Genomic DNA, 17,749 nt, shown 5'->3' with positions numbered 1-17,749 from the left:
AATTTGCGGCCTAAGTGGCGTCATTTCCCCATAGTTAAGGGGCACATGCTCCACCGTCGGGGTCACTGCAGAACTGCAAAATTACAACAGGAACAGGGACTCTCCCGAGTCCGACCACGTTCGCCGTTCCCGATACATCACTTTGGCCTTTGTTCTCTAGCACATAGCACACCTCAACCCTTATTTTCCCCCGGATTTCATAGCCTTCTCCTCCATCATGAGTGCCTCCAAGGCGCAGTCTCAAAAACTCTTTGAGAAAATGAAGTTGAAGCCCGCAAACAAGGTGCGTTCTCGCCCCGCGCCCCCGTCCCGCCGTTCTCGGTGCATTTTGGCCATTGTTCACTAACGAGACTTTTGCGAATAGGTGTGCTTCGACTGCAACTCTAAGAATCCTACCTGGTCGTCGGTTCCTTTTGGAATCTACCTGTGCCTTGACTGCTCATCCAATCACCGCAATCTCGGCGTTCACATCTCCTTTGTTCGATCCACAAACCTCGACCGTATGTATTCTCCCAAGATGGGGAAATTTCGAGCGACGCGACTCTACGATTGGAAATTGGCTAATTATTTCATAAAGAGTGGCAATGGGAGCAACTCCGGGTGATGAAGGTCGGTGGCAATGAGTCCGCAACCAAATACTTCCAGTCGCATGGAGGATCTGCTGCGCTGGCCAGCAAGGACGCCAAGGTCAAGTATACTTCCAATGCGGCCGTCAAATATAAGGAGGAACTGAAGAGACGGGCTGCAGCGGATGCGCAACAGTCAGTATTTCCGACCTCGTTTGTGGGTTGTCCAGGCAGAAGTTAACAGGCGCTTTGTTTAGGTACCCCGAGGAGGTTGTCATCACCGATCTCCCTGCTGGCACCCCCTCTGACGGCTCTGCTACCCCTGCCGGAGAAGACGACGACTTTTTCTCGTCCTGGGACAAGCCCTCGATTAAGCGTCCGAGCAACCCACCCTCCCGCACTAGTACGCCACCCGTCGTGAGCCGAACCGGATCTCCCTTTTTGACCGCCAACTCGAACGGCTCTCGCTCGAAGTCTCCCTTGTCTGCCTCTGAAGAGAAGCCCGCAGCTCCCGCTCCGACTGCCATTCGCGCCAACGCCGCGAAGAAGACTACCACTGTTGGGGGTGCGAAGAAGGGCCTTCTGGGAGCCAAGAAGGCTCCTAAGCTTGGCGCGAAGAAGGTTGCTCCCAGTGACATCGATTTCGAGGAGGCTGAGCGGAAAGCCAGAGAGGAGGCCGAGCGCATTGAGAAGCTTGGATATGATCCCGAGGCTGAGCAGGCCGAGGCCGATGCCAAGGCCAAGTCCACTGCTGCGGTGCCTATTGCTTCTCCCACTCCGGTTAGCCCCAACCGTGGTGGATTCGGTGCTACCAGCAAGAACGATGAGCGCAACTCAAGCGATGTCGATCGTCTTGGCATGGGAATGAACAGACTTGGATTCGGTCAGGTCTCAAAGCCCCCAGCTCCCAAGAAGCTCGGATTCGGTGCTGTTGCTCCCAGATCTGCGGCTGATGGTAAGTTTTCTTCTGTAATTTTCCTGAGATAAACATGTTACTAACTAGTCTTTAAGAGGCTGAACTCTCTCAAACCAAGACACGATTCGGTACCCAGAAGGGTATCTCTTCTGACGAGTTCTTTGGCCGTGACCGCTTCGATCCCAACGCCCAGGCTGAGGCCAAGCAGCGCCTCACAGAATTCGACAGCGCGACCTCTATCTCCAGTAATGCTTACTTCGGCCGGCCCGAGGATGACCTTCCGCCGATGGACGATGGCTACGGAGACTTGGAAAACACTGCCAAGGACTTTGTCCGCCGCTTCGGCATCACCGCAGGAGATGATATTGAGAACCTGTCGCACCTCGTTGGTGAAGGAGCGACCAAGCTACAAGGTTGGCTAATGTGATTTTACTAAAGGGTGCAGTTTCTGACTTTCCCTAGGTGCCATTCGCAGCTACCTGAACTCATAAGTGCCACCTTGGCTTTTCTTCTCCGATATCACGCGTTTTGTTACATTCAATACTTAGCAAGCCCCATTGATCCCCCCACATTCCCGTGATGCGTGACGTATATCTTGTCTCCAAGCCTCACGCCAACCTCCGATGTCTTTCTGCTTCATCTAACGCCGCCACGGTTGGTCGAAGACAAATTGGTGTAAATTTAGTTTGGCGTGGATGGTGGTTGACGATATTTTCTTAAGCTTTGATTCCATCGGGCATTTGCAGCCACGTAATGATGAGTTAAGGCTTTTCTTTGTTAGTTTGACATGTTCTTTGTGTTTCTGATAGGATTTCGAGTTAATGCAGACCGTTTATGGATTGATGGCGTCTTGTGTCATAGAGAAAAGTACAATGCATACACGATCGACACTGCTATTATGCAGACTACTTTACTGATGCATATTGCTAGGGCTATAATTGCATTGCAAATGACAATACCTTTATTGTGTGAACCTAGAATGACTTTCCCATGTAGCTTCCTGTGCACTTACCGTGTATTCCTACAAATCACGGATGCCCAAGCCAAGCTGGCAAGTGACTTTTTGCATGCCATGGCCAGGGTATCACCTCTTGTACAGGAGGCATAAGTCATCACACTTTAAACCGCCGTGGACCAACACATCCTTTCTCTTCTCCTCGTAAACGAGTTCATAGTCAGTTCTGAAAAAGCACCGCCAGGCTGGGACCTTGAGTTCCGCCCGGTTGATTCGTTTATTTTTGATCGCCCACTGGCGGGCTCAAACGATACCCTCAGAGCCATATTCGTTGCCGTCTTCTATGTTCGTAGATGCAAGGTCTAACTCCACGCAGCGACTGTGGGCCACCTGCGTAGCTAGAGAATTTGAGGTAGAGAATTACTATAAGATCTCCTGTAGAGACAGGATCTTGTGACCTGAAGTGAGAGCGGCAGGTGAAAGTCGGCCCTCAGAGATAGACTAAACACGTTGCAGACCGAGTGACTATCTACCTTCATTGGACTTGAACTTGTATGTAACTTCCCCAGAGTGATAAGAGAATTATGTAGATAATGAGTCATAAATGTCCATCATAGCACTTTACTGCGTAATCCATAGCTTCATCCATGGACGCTGTAAACGTTTAATCTTTTTAGAGGCTGCAAAACAAGCTCGCCGTTTGCAGGCCAAATCCCCCTGAGTAAAGTCTAGCTATAGATTAGTAACCCTAGGCTTCATCTGTACAAATAGGTAGCTGGTTTTTACATGCTATTTTCCTACTTTTACAGGCCTTCCGGTATACAATGACGAGAACCTGGGAACCCCGGAGGGTTTTCACTCACGAATTGGTCCAAGGAATGCAATGTTACTGAATCATCAGCTGTCAAAAGACATGGAAAAAGAGGTGCGTAATCAAATCAAAGTAAGCATGGTATGTCCAGCTAGAAATCGATGTGCCTGTCTAGCAACTCCAACCCTCTATAAACTCCATGATGAATGAAGAAACAACCAGTGTATATCGTACAAAGTTGAAAGCATAACGATACAAAAATTTCCACATACAATATACAGTTGTATGTGCATATTTTACGGCATCCTCGATGCCTAGACACGATAAATCGCATCAGCAACCTTCGCAACCTGCCACATTTCCTGCACATCATGTACGCGCACGATATCAGCACCGCCAGCAACACTAGCGGAAACAGTCGCAGCAGTGCCCCAGACGCGTTCTTTGGGTGTCTTCACGCCAGTGATATTCCCAATAAACCGTTTCCGGCTTGGGCCCATAAGCCACGGTAAACAGTCCAAGCCCTCAGCCGCTCGCAGAGCTGGCAACTCACGCAATATTTCAAGGTCTTGGGGTTGCAGCTTTGCGAATCCGAGACCGGGGTCAAGAATGATGCGCCAGCGGCGAATACCTGCGTCCTCTGCGGCTGCTACGCGGGCACGAAGCTCGGCGCTAACTTCGGGGATGACGCCGTTGGGGTAGTCATGGAGTTTGGTCATTGTTTGCGGTGTTCCACGCATGTGCATTAGGATGATAGATTTGCCGAGACGTGCTGCCGTGGGAAGCATTTCTGGATCGAGGAGACCGGCGGAGACGTCGTTGATGATGTCTGCACCGGCGGCACAGGCTGCCTCGGCCACTGCAGCGCGGTAGGTGTCGATGCTGATGGCAATGTTGGAAGCCTCAGGGATGTTCTTGCGAATGTGTTGAATTGCAGGGGCTACTCGGGCGATTTCCTCCCCTGGCCCGACAGGTGTTGAGCCGGGGCGGGTGCTTTCGCCACCGACGTCGATGATTGTTGCGCCTTGGGCGATGAATCGGCGGACTGTTTCGGTGAGTTGGGTGAAGTCTGTGGGGGAGTGAGTGCCACCGTCAGAGAAAGAGTCTGGGGTCAGGTTGAGGATGGCCATGACGTGAGTTGGACGCTTCGGGTCTGTTGCGTAGAGGTTTGGGAAATGTGGTGAGATGGGCGTTGTTGAATATGGTGTTGGCTCCGGTGGTGGAAGAGCCTTAAGATGTTCGCTGTATGTAAGTGCATTTTTCCCAGGCAAGGGTGGCCGTTCATGAGGTATTAATCTATGTTGTTAGTGGTGTGCACTTTTGATAGCTTGTGATAAGTTTGCCACATACTGGCAAAGAGGTCGAAGGACAAAATCTCGGTCCAACATGAGGTTGTGTGGGACATTAAGGCGTTCGTGAGCGAATATCTCTTGGTCATATAGCAGAATATCCAGATCGATTGATCGTGGGCCCTTATCAATCAACTTTTTTCGGCCCAGCTCGATCTCAATAGATTGGATCGTATCCAAAAGTTCCATTGGCGAGAGACTTGTCTCAACCTAGTAGCCGTTAGTATTCTGTTTGACATCGAATGAAAAACGTGATGGGAAATTACCTCGCAAACTCCATTCATGAACGTATCCTGGTCAAGCACATACATCGGAGTCGTCTCAAAGAGGGAGCTTGTTCTTTTGACTTTAATATTGACTCGGTCCAGCTCAAGACAAGCCTTTTCAATCATATCGACACGGTCTCCTACATTGCTGCCCAATGCGATAAAAGCTCGATGCAGCCCATGGGCTCCATTTGTGGAGTTCAAGCTGGAGCTTGACTGTGGCGAGTACCCGCTTGAGAATCGCCTCGCGTATGATTTCAGATACGATAGTGGACCAGAGCGCTTCGGTTGAACATTTCCATCAAACGAAGGCATAGCCACTGGATTACCCATTGAGAAATCTAAATAACCTTAGTTTGTTGGCTGCAAAGGCTGCTATGCAAGGACGTAGGGAAGTAGAAAAAGCGTGCATGGTGTCCCGCTTTTTTTTTTTCCTTGGGTGAGCCGATAAAAGGCAGATAAGGCGGGGCCGGAAGAGGCGAAGTTGTGATGAACCTACTCGAGCTTGCGGTAGAACTTATACTATAATCTGACGTTAGAATTTATGTGACCGCTTGGCAACGATATGGTAATCAGTAAATTGGTACCTTCTCATCCAGAGTCCGTGCCAAAGCCGATCCCTCTGCCGCGTTGCATTCGGGGTCGGTAATGACGGGAACCGAGGTGATCGTAATGCGCGCGAATATGAAGCACCGCGAATGGCCCCGGCCGGAAAGACACGGTGGCAGGAGGCTTGAAAGCTCATTTCTCCGTCGAGGCGCACGATGTCGCGTCCCTGAGTTTTGAAGGAATTGACGTTACAATCAATAGATCTTATCGCGTGTCAGGTGAGATTTATGCCTTACAACGGCATACTTTGGCCTGGTTTTTCAGGTGTTAAGGCCAGGAGACCAGGTGTCAAGGTGTCACTTTCCCCGCCCTGAATGATTTGGTTCAGATGAACCGAGGCTTAAAGGGTCAGAAGGTGAATGCGCCTCGGTTGCTTCCCTTTATAGGTCCACTTTCCCCGGACTTTCTTCTCTTTCTTTTTCTTCAACTCCATACTTCATTCACCATGGCTTCTCCTCGTATGTATCCACTTTTTGCTTTTTCAATGTTGTTTTAATTCCTGCATGTCACTGTTTTGGGGTTTCAGCTATGATTTCATACCCATCAGACCATACTAACATGTGGCCCCGGCAGAGGTAATCCGTACCCCCATCACCGATCTGCTCAAGATCAACCACCCCGTCCTGCTAGCGGGTATGAACGTGGCTGCTGGCCCCAAGCTGGCGGCCGCGGTCACCAACGCTGGCGGTCTCGGTGTCATCGGAGGAGTCGGTTACACACCCGATATGCTGCGCGAGCAGGTTGCCGAGCTGAAGAGTTATCTTCACGACAAGAATGCTCCGTTCGGTGTCGACCTGCTACTGCCCCAGGTTGGTGGCAGCGCCCGTAAGACCAAGTCAGTATACCCACGAAACTGACGGCCCCGGAAACACGCGACTAATATACTCGTCATTTAGCTATGATTACACTAAGGGCAAGCTCAACGAGCTCATCGATATCATCATCGAGAGCGGTGCTAAGCTCTTCGTGTCTGCTGTTGGTGTTCCCCCTAAGACCGCCGTTGACAAGCTCCACTCCGCCGGTATCCTCTGTATGAACATGATCGGCCACCCCAAGCACGTGGCCAAGGCTCTGGACGTCGGTATTGATATCATTTGTGCACAGGGTGGTGAGGGTGGTGGTCACACTGGTGATGTTCCCACCACTGTCCTCATCCCCACTGTTGCCAAGCTGGTGAAGGGCAAGAAGAGCCCCTTGACCGGTCAGGACGTCCAGGTCATCGCTGCTGGTGGTCTGTTCAACGGTAACTCGGTTGCCGCCGCTCTGATGCTCGGCGCCTCCGCTGTCTGGATCGGTACCCGCTTCATTCTGTCCGAGGAGGCCGGTGCCCCCAAGGCTCACCAGGAGGCTGTCCGCACTGCTGGCTTCGAGGACAACGTCCGCACCATTATCTTCACTGTACGTGTATCCTCTCCGGACTTCATCAGCTGTTATACTAACAAGTACTCTAGGGTCGTCCCCTGCGTGTTCGTAAGAACGATTACATCATGAACTGGGAGAACAACCGTGCGGAAGAGATCAAGCAGCTCACCGCCAAGGGTATCATCCCCGTTGAGCACGATTTCGAGAACCTGCCCGATGATGTTGACGACGATACCTTGGATAACGCCCGCCCCTTCTTGATGGGCAAGGTGGCCGCTGTTGTCGATGAGAAGAAGTCCGCCAAGGCCATTGTGGATGAACTCGTCACTGACGCTGCTGCTCTTATGAAGAAGGGCAGCCAGATGCTGGCCAAGCTGTAAATAATGATTTTCGTTCAAATTTTGTCTTCTATTACCCATAGCGTGGCTTACAAATGAGCCACCGGATTAGCCATAAGCCGTGGCTACACAAGGTTGGTTACTGATCATCTTAAATCGAAGAATATTAAAGATATATCCTACGTGCCTTGTCAATTATCTCTGAAACTCAATCTTTATCCAGTCAAATAGCATGAATACGGTTACAAGGGTGAGACCTCCCATATCATCTCCGTTATTACCTACCCCTGTCTAATCATCGATTTCTTTCCCCCAAGTCGAATTCATTCTACCGGTTCAGACCTTTCATTTTTGTGTTGCACAAGATGCGCTTTTTCAACTTGGCTTCGATAGTCGCTACTTTTGTTATTCCTACCACTGCAGTTCGTGGCCTCCCATCTACCCCTCAAGTGATCCCTACGGGAAGCATACCATCAATATGTGAAGAGCATACATCTACTTCCCTCTTGGTCCCTGATGCAATGGTACCATCAGAATGTCGAAAGCAACTTATGGTAACCCAAAGCGCAATGCAGGGTTGGTACTGCTCGGAAGTAGATGTAATCTTCAGAAGCCATTATTCTGGCTAAGAGAGAAAAGTCCCAGAGTCCATTTTCGAAACAGAATATTTAATACAATCAACGATCTTCCCGTGGATGGATAGTTCCGAATTTTCCGAACTTGAAGGCAGAGCTACAAGTGAATGCCGAAAACTCATTCCAGAATACACGACAGCTACAGCTCAGGAATTATGCAAGGAAGACAGTGAGGTGATGTATCGGTTTCTCGATTGCCTTGTGAGCAAAATGATGATGGGATACATTACCATAGTGCCCAAGGGTACTAATGCAACGGTCATCTCCCATTGCGGTCCCATTGCGGCAGATAGTAACTTTCAAAATTAGTATCAAGTATATGCACATGATAAGTGACTCTTACGGTACGAGACCCACGTTCCCCTCTCACTTATGTTTCCCAAGTTTGTGAAAGAGACTAATATCTGTTAGAAGCTGGCACCTAGCCTCAACTCTGGTTGTTGATATATCACATACACAATACACTGCAGACAGTACCCACGACTCAAGTATTTGGGATTCCCATGCCTATTTCGTTTGGCTTGCATTTTATTTATATTCGATTGATTGTATTCAAATGCTGTACGCTCCCAAAAAAGGACTTTAATCCAGGGATAGTCCTCTCTCTAGCAGGTGCTTCAGGCTAATATGATGAACTGCTAGGTGAATTTAGATAGGCCCTAAAGCGACCCCCTTTTTGCTTAGAACGACCCACCTCCTGCCTTTTTTGGGCCTGATTTACTTATATAAGCTAGAAATTGGTGCCTATTGTACTACAGTACGATATGTACTTAACAGATTCGACTTCTAGTCTCTAGACTAGTCTTTCAGGTCTACTACCAACTTTTATAATCGCATCTAGTCAATGAAAGTAAGATTCATATATGATGTGTGGCTGTGTGGATGGTGAAAAATATGTTACACTTGTCTAGGATAAAGAGACTTATTGCGTTATATGCACCTATATGTATATATAGGATAATGTTTGTTGGGTAGGGCCTTCCTACCTGGGCCGCCACCGCTTTTATGAGGGCCTTCCACTACTAAGCGAGCTTGTCAACTAGTAATGACTATATTTTTGCTAAGATTGAAGATGCACTATCCAAATTTTTCTTTTCTCGTTGGCAAAAATTTCCCTTATTGTATCTAGAATGTTCGATTTTTGAATAATTGAGTGAATTTATAGGAATTTTCTATGTACTTCCACTTTCATCCAAATTATTACCCGGCGCGGGGGATGGCAGTGGAATTTTGTCATTCTCATCAATCAGACAATTCTCGCTTTTCATCCAAGGTGGCAAACTACCCCTCGCAACTGGCGGCAACCTATACGCCGATATATAATTTCCGTTGTAGACCAAGCCTGGACCAGCGTAGTTGACAAGGGACCAGTTTAGTGGGGTCAGTCCCATAACTATTCCCCATTCATGCTTTATCACCGCTTGGTCCAATAGTGCTTGGTCGGTTGCCGTTAATTCAGAGAATTGTTCTCGCACCTTTGTCCGCAAGAAAGGTAGCCGAACTAAAGTCCAGGTCCCTTAGTGCCCCATGCAAGGCCCAACCCCCTCCGGCTCGTTGCGGGTCCGCTCCATACTCAAAAAGTAGTTGGATCATTTCCATGCGACGGCCCTTTTGTTTCTGAGAAGGGATTTTGAAAGTAATGGTAGGCCGAAAGTTATCCACCACACTTGCCAGTGGCCCCCATTTGTCGTTGTTGTCGATATTCGGGTCTGCGCCCGCTTCTAGTAGAAGCCGAGCTGGTCCTGGATGACCACAATAATATAGGGGTCGCCATATTGCCACTCCACCAGACCCTGGCTGTGCGCGATTAACATCTATGCCAGCCGTGAGCAATAGCCGCGTAATATCTTCGCTATCCTGTGCATACTTCAGTGCCTTATAAGCATCCGTCCATTGTGCAATAGTGGGGAGAGGGCTTCGCTGCTTGAAGTCTAAGAGTAGTAATTCAAAGAGCTCGGGACTTCCCCATCGGATAATCCCGCTTAGAAGGATGCCAGCTCTGTCTCCAGCGCACCATGGGTCAACGTCCCTCGCGAGGAGCATCCGGACAACATGAATTTGGTTTTTCAACACGGCCGTGGCAACAAGCTCGGCGTAATGTGACTCCCTCAACCGGGAGCTCATACCATGGCTATCTAGCAAAGCTTCGAGAAATTCAATGTGACCCCTTTTAGCAGCAACCCACATCGGGTGGCGTGGAAGAGGCCTAGACCAGCGCCAAAGTCAGATTTCAAAGAGATCCGCTCCCGCGTCGACGAGCTTGTCTAAGAGAGCTAAGTCATTGTGCTCCGCTGCCCAAGTCAAAGCCGGGATATAAACCCAGGTCCGAAGATGATGTGGTGGACGTGAAACGTGATACCGGTAAAGAAAGGGGTTGAACTGAACGAAAAAGGCAAGCTTGGTGCGTGCTAGTGCGTTTATGGAACTTTCGGAGTCTAGAAATTCCACTATAAGATGAAGTAATTCATTCGGTAAATCGCAGAGGGCCATGGCTTGTCGGCTGGAACGTTTCTGGCTAGTGACAGGAAAATGTTTAGTTAGGAAGGCAGAGGTTGACACTAAGAGTAAAGCTCGAGTTGTGTCTCACCAAAGACCCACTATGCCACCACCCACGGCCCTATACCGTCACTTTAAACGACTGTTTTCCGCGCGGTTTTAAGGTTCCATAACAAAGGCGCTTATAGGAAAACTTATGGAGATATACGGGTGACCAATCATTTTGCATTCCACACTTTTACAATGCCAGAATAATAATAAAGTAAGCGACCTCTAGTGTACATTTCTGTTGTTTATCAAATTCTACTATCCGGAACAATAGTGGGAAACAGTACGTAATATTGGAAACCCTTAGCTTTCATTCAATCAAGAATCAGAGCCTAAGAGCTACAATGAGACTATGAGATCCGGCTGCAAACATCGGATTTCACTTATAGGCACGCTTAGCAAATCTTACTAATCACCATGCTATGGCACGAAAGGTCTAAAAGCTCCTAGGAAGACCATTAGACTTTATTCAATTTGGATAAGGTATTTTTAAGTTCTATCTAGAGTACCTTAGGCAAGTAAGGGGTCGCAAATCTCATTATAGGCGGGTAGGTCATTAGGTAGATACCGCCGACAGGTCTAGAATATTCTTACGGATATCTAGGTCGCTAGAGTTAAAAGTCGTATTCCAAGGGACGAAGCGGCAGGCAGCAAAAGCGATAGATCTTTAAAAAATCGAGCAAAAAATCAGAATAATACCCTGAACTAGATTAAGAAACCATTTAGATAGGGTTTCGAAATATTCTTAGATATTATGGAGCCAAAATGGAGGATTGGATCTTTCCCGCAACTAAGAGGCCGTATCGCGGGTGCGAGACATGGCGAGCTAAATACCGTAGCATAGTAATGCTAATAAACTTGGCCCCCCCCTATGAATTTGCCTCCCAGCTAGAGGTGAAACATCGTGACCGACCGCCAAATAACGCCAGCTTTTAATGAAGGGGGTAAGGGTCAGGATTACTGGGTGAACGGCTGCATTTAGATGGGTAAAACGTGGTGTATTCTACTGAGGCGAGCTGTTGACTTGGCTGCTCCCGCACCTTGCTTATTGAGTGCGCAGTGAGTGGACTACAGTAGGCTGCTCAGGCGACGCTGGTGCGTGCCCACCGAGTGTTCACTGGGTGGATCAAGCTACTTAGGTAATGCTGCTCAGGCCAATAATTTGGTAGATCAAGTGGTGCTAGGGCCCACTGTAGTGACAATGATTGCATATGCACAACTCAGTAAAGTTTCTTACCGTACTACCATATCAAGTTCATGCAGGGGGGTGGGGTCGTTCTAAGCAAAAGGGGGGTCGCGGTAAGGATTCCCTTGTCCACATCTCATGAACCATATCTTCTTATTTTTACCTCGAAGTCCACAACGTGGTTGAAAATGTCAATTTTACCAGATCTTCACCTCGTTAGTGGGAGCTTAGCCCTGCAGGCATTGATTCCAACAATAATTCTCGTCACAACACGCAAAAAATCGTTTCTTCGATATCTCACAATCCCATGCATGATCTGGATTTTCAGCTGGAATGTGCGCCCGATGGATCACTACTGCCAAATATTTGTTTTCCTCGTTGGCCCAATATTCATGGCTATCCCTCAAGCCGCCACCATCTTGTTGATCAACCCGCTCGATGCGAATGACCTCATCCATGAGAATCCAGGCCGTACAAAAAGTTCCATTGGCCTTTTTTATTATGCGTTTGAGCAGCAAACTGAACCTCGAGCTATTGGTACCCCGAGACAGGTGAAGGGTATTCATCCGCACCCGGCATATTATTATAATGCTAAGAAAGACACAAATGTCGTTTCCCGGGGCTCTTTCTTGTTGCGACAATTTGCTATTTTCGTCTGGCAGTATGCTGTACTTGATATTGTTCAGTTTTCTGCTCACCGAATGCCAGTGAGGTCGATGACTGGTGAGATATTTACAGAACTTGAGTGGAATGTGCCCATTGATATCTGGATTCAACGGATTACAGAAAATTTAATTTCTTGGTTTTTGATTGCTCGCATTTGCCTTGACTGCCGATACCGGATGGCCTCGATTATAGTTGTGGGATTGGGGATAAACTCCCCTCAAGACTGGTCGCCGATTTTTGGAAGCATGTCTGATGCTTATACTTTACGGAATTACTGGGGGTAAGTTCTCTTCTTTTTGTTCGAAAACAGTCGAATACCGGTCAATGTCTAACGGCATATAGAACTTTTTGGCATCAAGGTCTACGCCAGGCACTCACATCAGTCAGCAACTTGGTCACACGTGATATTATGCATCTTCCCAGACCATCACTTCTGGAACGATACACGAATATCTTTCTCGTATTCTTCGCGTCAGGTGTACTTCATCTGGTTACCGACATAGTCATGGGTATTCCCGCGCAGTACTCTGGCGCTATCCTATTTTTTACGAGCTTCGTTTTGGGATTCATGATTGAAGACTGCGTTCAAGCCCTTTATAAACGAATTAAAGGTCCCGAAGTACAGATCGTCTCGAAGTGGAAGCGGGTTATTGGATACTTGTGGGTTGCTACATGGTTGGGTATCGTATCAACAGTGCATTTGTTCCCGGGTTCGCAGCGTATTCCCCCACACGAACTAAGGACAGTTCCATATAGAATATGTGATCGCGTTGGTATTGCGCCTGTTGCTGGATTTACTGTTGTTGGTGGTCTTGCTTTGCTGTTCGGGTATAAGGTCGAGATATGAGCATACTACATAGACTTGACTATCATAAAGAATGTGCATACCTACCTACCCAAGCTTCTGACGACCTACTTATTATGTAGTTTTTCAATCTAGTGTTCTTGTTGTTCGGTGTCGTGTCAGTCATCTAGGTGACGATTCCATCGCTTCTCCATTAGTTGATAATCCAGCAAACGGAGGACCGCATGGGAGCCTGACAACAATGTATTTCAAGTAGCTACCCAAGCGTCTCTACCATCTGTTGTATCCCAGTCAAGTCAATTTTGGTCCAAGACAATAAGCAGCGGTGTAGTCTATAGACTCGAAAGCTTATGAGGCCACCCATGGGCCGGGTCCATCCCCTCTCCCATCACGCCTCTACTCACCCGAGACATGAATAGAATGGATCAAATAAATATTCGAGACTCAAAGTATAGACGTCATTCACGGCTACTGGAGAAGTTTCGGTGAGCATAGTACGGTCCAAAGACCAACCGTAAGCTCCGAAGCCACCACATGCTGGCTTTGAGACAATGGTGCATATTCCGACATACGCAATCGTCGTTTTACTCAAAATAATCCCCTAGATCTGGGGATCTAACAGCCCGCCTTATGGTGGCAATCTTGTTACTATCATCTCATACAACTCTGAAAGAGCGGTGCGTATATCGGGTCCGACTGAGCGAATGCACCATTGGCATTATTAATTGATCTCTTAGCCCCAATGCAAGACCATAAATACACGAAATGGTCGCCTAAAAACTTCTATAATAGGTCAGTGTTCATACGTGGGGCTAAAAGCAACGAATTGCGGGGATCGGGTCTCGGGATAAGCTGCACCGCCAACCGCAGCCTTGGGCCGTGCGCCTCGTGACTTTATAGTTGACCGATTGACTATATTTAGCTGGCTTATACATACGAAGAACCCGGTGTACATCCCTGGACATCAATATAAGCTGATGATCGGAGTAGCTATACTAGGTTCTCAGCCTCGTTGTTTGTTGTTTTTTGTTTTCCTATAGGTTATTTCGGCCCCGCGAGCTGAGATTGTCTCATCTACCGGACGGTCTAATGACATTGCTTCTACTCGTATGTCCATGTAAGGCCAACCATTGGAAGTACGATGACGAGATTCTAAGGCTGTGAAAGGCTTCGTGAAAATGAGATGCTGGTGGATTTGAATATAAAAGGGCCTTGAGATCCGGTACTTGGAGTATTCATTCAGATCAACAAGTACAGCATTCATCAATCAATCAAGTCCAAAGTGTCATTCTCATACATCTCGTATATTCAAAATGAAGTTCTCTGAGATCCTGGCTTTCTCCGTGGCCTTTGCCACTGCGACTGCTGCTCCCGCGAAGCGCACTGATACCGTCGAAATTACCTTCCACGGTGCTGCCGGTGCTCAGTTCACGCAGAGCTTCCCTACGGATGACACCACTACTTCCATCTGTATGTTTATGCTCCCATATCGAAGGTCTTGAGTTGCTAACCCTCTCAGACAACCCGCTCAGCATCTCCAAAATCTCATCCAACACTAATCTCGTCGAGTGCTCATTCACTGGCGTGGACGGCAGCTTCACGACCGTTGATGGCGCCGTTTCGAGTGACGTCGGACCTCCTCAGACCCAGGTCTCCGGAACATGCTTCAAATTGCCATCGCAGCGCCGCCGCAGCAGAGATGTTGCGATTACATTCATCGGTGCCGCCGGTGCACAGTTCACGCAGAGTTTCCCTATTGATGACACTGTTCAGACAATTAGTGAGTTGAGGCCCGATACCGGCCCTTAGTGATAAATGCTAATTGTTTCAGGCAACCCTTTGAGTATCTCTCACATCTCAAACAGCAATGACGGTGTCGAGTGCTATTTCACCGGTGTTGACAACAGCTACACCGTTGTTGATGGTGCCGTCGAGGTCGACGTTGGACCCCCTCAGACCCAAGTTTCTGGACAGTGCTTTGAGCTGCCCACCCCGGCCCGTCGCTCTTACGGCGGTGCTAAGGTTACCTTCATTGGCGCTGCCGGTGCAAAGTTTGCTCAGCGTTTCCCTCTGGATGGGCTGACTTACGATATCAGTATGTCCCCTTTGACTATAAACTAGATGGATGGAATACTAATCAGTATTTTTATAGCCAACGTCCTGAGCATTTCTCACATTGAAGTGGATGAGGCGGGTGTTTCTTGCACATTCGATGGTGTCGATAACTCTGTTACCTCTGTCACTGGTCCTAACACTGTTGATGTTGGTCCTCCTCAAACTCAAGTCCGGGGATCCTGCTGGTAAACTACTAAGTGGCCTTCCGTCCATAAGGGGAAGGAATAGAGATATCGCTGTTCAACATTCAAGACTGTGATTTGGAGGGAAGTTATTCGCTTTGATATTATTTGGACACTCCTTATTATTTACATAAACTGTTTCGCTATTCAATTGACATTCTGCTTAAAATCTTTGTATATTGGGACAGTAAAGTAACACTAATGGGAGTCCTGAGACTCGGATTCCTGAGTCAAACGATGATATTTGTATTTTATACTAAGAAGAGGGAATTGAACAGCTATATTCAACTATCAGAATGCTTGTAGGTCGTATAAGAGGTTACGAGGCCATCAAGGCAGAGATCCCTCCAAAGATAAGCCGCTACCAAGTTTCTCACCTAGGCGAACGCCTGCTTGTACTTTAACAAAGCCTCCTGGAAGGAAACAGGCTTTCTTCCAGTGAGAGTCTCAACAGCATCACTAGTCTTAGTCATATAGCCCTTCGCGACCATCTCACCACAACACAACAGATCATCCACACAAAGCTTCATAGGAAGCGGCGAAGGCTCAGTCACAGAAGTAGGCAGTCCAAGCTTAACCCAATACTCCCTCAACTCATCATCCGGCAAATCAACAAACTGACCATGACCTCCAAGATTCTCGCAGATCCACTCAAAGACCTGCTGGTCGGTCACAGCCTCAGGACCAGTAACATCAACCACGGTATTCGGCTCGCCCTTACCCAAAAGAAGAGCAGCATGCACCCTTCCACAGTCCTCACGAGTAACGTACGCACCCGCGGCACCATGCGAATTGAAGAACCACTTATCCCCACAGAACTTCCAAGACGGCGCAAAGAAGTTAGGGATGTTATCAATATACAGATAATCACGCTGGATATTGTATCCCAACCCGGATGCCCTGATCAGCTCCTCGTTCATTTTATGGTCTCGAGGTAAGAAGGGCATCTCTTCCACCGGAGCAGGGTCATCAGCGCCCACAAAAGAGGTGTAGCAGATTCGGCGCACACCGCATGCTTTGGCGGCATTGATCACATTCTGCGTTTGTTCGTGTCGGCGACCGAAAGCCCAGGTCGATATCAGGTTTACAGCTTCCGCGCCAGCGAAAACACGCTCCAGGCTGCTTACGTCGTCATAGCTGGCTGCGGCTATCGTTGCGCCTTTCTCTTTCCAGGATTCGAGGGTTTCAGAGGGGATTTTGCTTGGGTCGGATGTTGTGAATACAAGGGTGGTGTCTGATGGGGCGATTTCCAGTGCGTATGAGGCTGCGATGCGGCCAATGTTTCCGCCAACACCGGTTAAAACGTATTTAGGCATTGTTAATTTATATTCCTGCATTGGGAAACGTGAGGTTATTACAAGGTTCGAGGATGATACTGAAGCTATATTTCGCAGGTTCTTACCGATTTGTCACTAATTGACGAGTGAGAATATAGATAGTCTTGGAGGAAGGAGAGAATTGTAGATTGACTGACTCAGAGAGGGGCAAGCTGGAAAGAGCCTAATATACTGTATGTCCTCTATACCCGTATATCCGAGGGGCTTGTTTGCCACATTGGTGGGCATTATGTTTAGCTGACGATACCTGATATAGCTGATGATCTCCATCTAGGATCCATTCACGTTGGCCCTGCAGACGTGATTGCCGAGGGCGTTCGCGCTGGATCCATTGAAAGCGGGTCCAGTGGATCGATGTCGCTAATATTGGCCAATGGAGGACACAATTGGACCGAGGCCACGTCAAGTGTGGAACGGTGATCCACAAAGCTAGGCCAGATCTATTATGCACTAGATTAAGGGCTCGAAGCTATCTGCCGCTTGAATATCCGATTTAGCTGATTTGACCTAGGTACCTCGGCCTCCCCTACTGTACTCTCCCACCTAGAAAAATGTCGTCCGCCTGTAATTACAACCAAGTCCTTCCGTATACAATTTCTGTCCTCCCGTTCAATCATCTACTGATACTCTTATTATAATCCTTAGTGACGAATAACCTCGAAATTTAGAAACAACACAGTCAAACTGATGCCGAACACTTATAGAGACATCCGAGGGGGAATTCATCAATTGATCTATCATTGCATTCATTGAGCTATGTCCTCCCCACCCGTATTCGACTCCAATGCCGCTATGCCTTCGAGAGGTGGGCTCAGCAATTTGATTCGTTCTTGATTTGAATGCTCTCATCGCAAATATCAACCAAATAATTAGCTGAACATTTAACATCTTAAGGTGGACTTGAAATATGCTCCATTTTTGACAAGCAAGGTGCACTGAAGCATTAGGACCAAAAACTTTAAATCAAGTTACAGAAATTTCATTGGTCGCATAAACAGAAAGACATGAAATATATCTCCACGGACTGAAAGAAGGTTCAAAGTGAATCTGAAAAAAGCTTGGAGATTTGATCCACCTGTGGATTAATATTGAACCTAAAACGTAAAC

General features: G+C 47.9%; 7 protein-coding genes across 7 annotated transcripts; 4 read left to right on the top strand and 3 right to left on the bottom strand.

Moving 5' to 3' along the window:
• Window positions 1-217: 217 nt before the first annotated feature.
• Window positions 218-1,973, top strand: N7484_008417 (ADP-ribosylation factor GTPase-activating protein; the record flags this gene model as incomplete). The annotated part of the gene is made up of 6 exons (XM_057118804.1): window positions 218-283; window positions 365-500; window positions 578-761; window positions 824-1,521; window positions 1,578-1,895; window positions 1,945-1,973. 6 exons carry the CDS (start codon window positions 218-220, stop codon window positions 1,971-1,973), a joined length of 1,431 nt encoding a protein of 476 aa, XP_056968359.1.
• A 1,589-nt stretch (window positions 1,974-3,562) lies between these two features.
• Window positions 3,563-5,196, bottom strand: N7484_008416 (folic acid synthesis protein; the record flags this gene model as incomplete). The annotated part of the gene is made up of 3 exons (XM_057118803.1): window positions 3,563-4,544; window positions 4,599-4,807; window positions 4,864-5,196. The coding sequence occupies 3 exons, from the start codon at window positions 5,194-5,196 to the stop codon at window positions 3,563-3,565; spliced, it is 1,524 nt and encodes a 507-aa protein (XP_056968358.1).
• Window positions 5,197-5,917: 721 nt separating this feature from the next.
• On the top strand, window positions 5,918-7,214 carry N7484_008415 (nitronate monooxygenase; the record flags this gene model as incomplete). The annotated part of the gene is made up of 4 exons (XM_057118802.1): window positions 5,918-5,930; window positions 6,046-6,307; window positions 6,369-6,870; window positions 6,924-7,214. The coding sequence occupies 4 exons, from the start codon at window positions 5,918-5,920 to the stop codon at window positions 7,212-7,214; spliced, it is 1,068 nt and encodes a 355-aa protein (XP_056968357.1).
• Window positions 7,215-9,262: 2,048 nt separating this feature from the next.
• N7484_008414 (ankyrin repeat domain-containing protein) lies at window positions 9,263-9,994 on the bottom strand (the record flags this gene model as incomplete). The annotated part of the gene is made up of 1 exon (XM_057118801.1): window positions 9,263-9,994. One exon carries the CDS (start codon window positions 9,992-9,994, stop codon window positions 9,263-9,265), a length of 732 nt encoding a protein of 243 aa, XP_056968356.1.
• A 1,935-nt stretch (window positions 9,995-11,929) lies between these two features.
• N7484_008413 (wax synthase family protein) lies at window positions 11,930-13,050 on the top strand (the record flags this gene model as incomplete). The annotated part of the gene is made up of 2 exons (XM_057118800.1): window positions 11,930-12,483; window positions 12,546-13,050. 2 exons carry the CDS (start codon window positions 11,930-11,932, stop codon window positions 13,048-13,050), a joined length of 1,059 nt encoding a protein of 352 aa, XP_056968355.1.
• Window positions 13,051-14,321: 1,271 nt separating this feature from the next.
• N7484_008412 (uncharacterized protein) lies at window positions 14,322-15,312 on the top strand (the record flags this gene model as incomplete). The annotated part of the gene is made up of 4 exons (XM_057118799.1): window positions 14,322-14,478; window positions 14,528-14,788; window positions 14,840-15,103; window positions 15,161-15,312. The coding sequence occupies 4 exons, from the start codon at window positions 14,322-14,324 to the stop codon at window positions 15,310-15,312; spliced, it is 834 nt and encodes a 277-aa protein (XP_056968354.1).
• Window positions 15,313-15,682: 370 nt separating this feature from the next.
• On the bottom strand, window positions 15,683-16,621 carry N7484_008411 (uncharacterized protein; the record flags this gene model as incomplete). The annotated part of the gene is made up of 1 exon (XM_057118798.1): window positions 15,683-16,621. One exon carries the CDS (start codon window positions 16,619-16,621, stop codon window positions 15,683-15,685), a length of 939 nt encoding a protein of 312 aa, XP_056968353.1.
• Between the last annotated feature and the right edge of the window lie 1,128 nt (window positions 16,622-17,749).

Source organism: Penicillium longicatenatum (assembly GCF_028827895.1).
Source record: "Penicillium longicatenatum strain IBT 33135 chromosome Unknown contig_6_segment0_segment0, whole genome shotgun sequence".
Lineage (NCBI taxonomy): Eukaryota > Fungi > Ascomycota > Eurotiomycetes > Eurotiales > Aspergillaceae > Penicillium > Penicillium longicatenatum.
The sequence above is the reverse complement of the archived record's forward strand: the minus strand, read 5'-3'. Positions and strand labels throughout refer to the sequence as shown.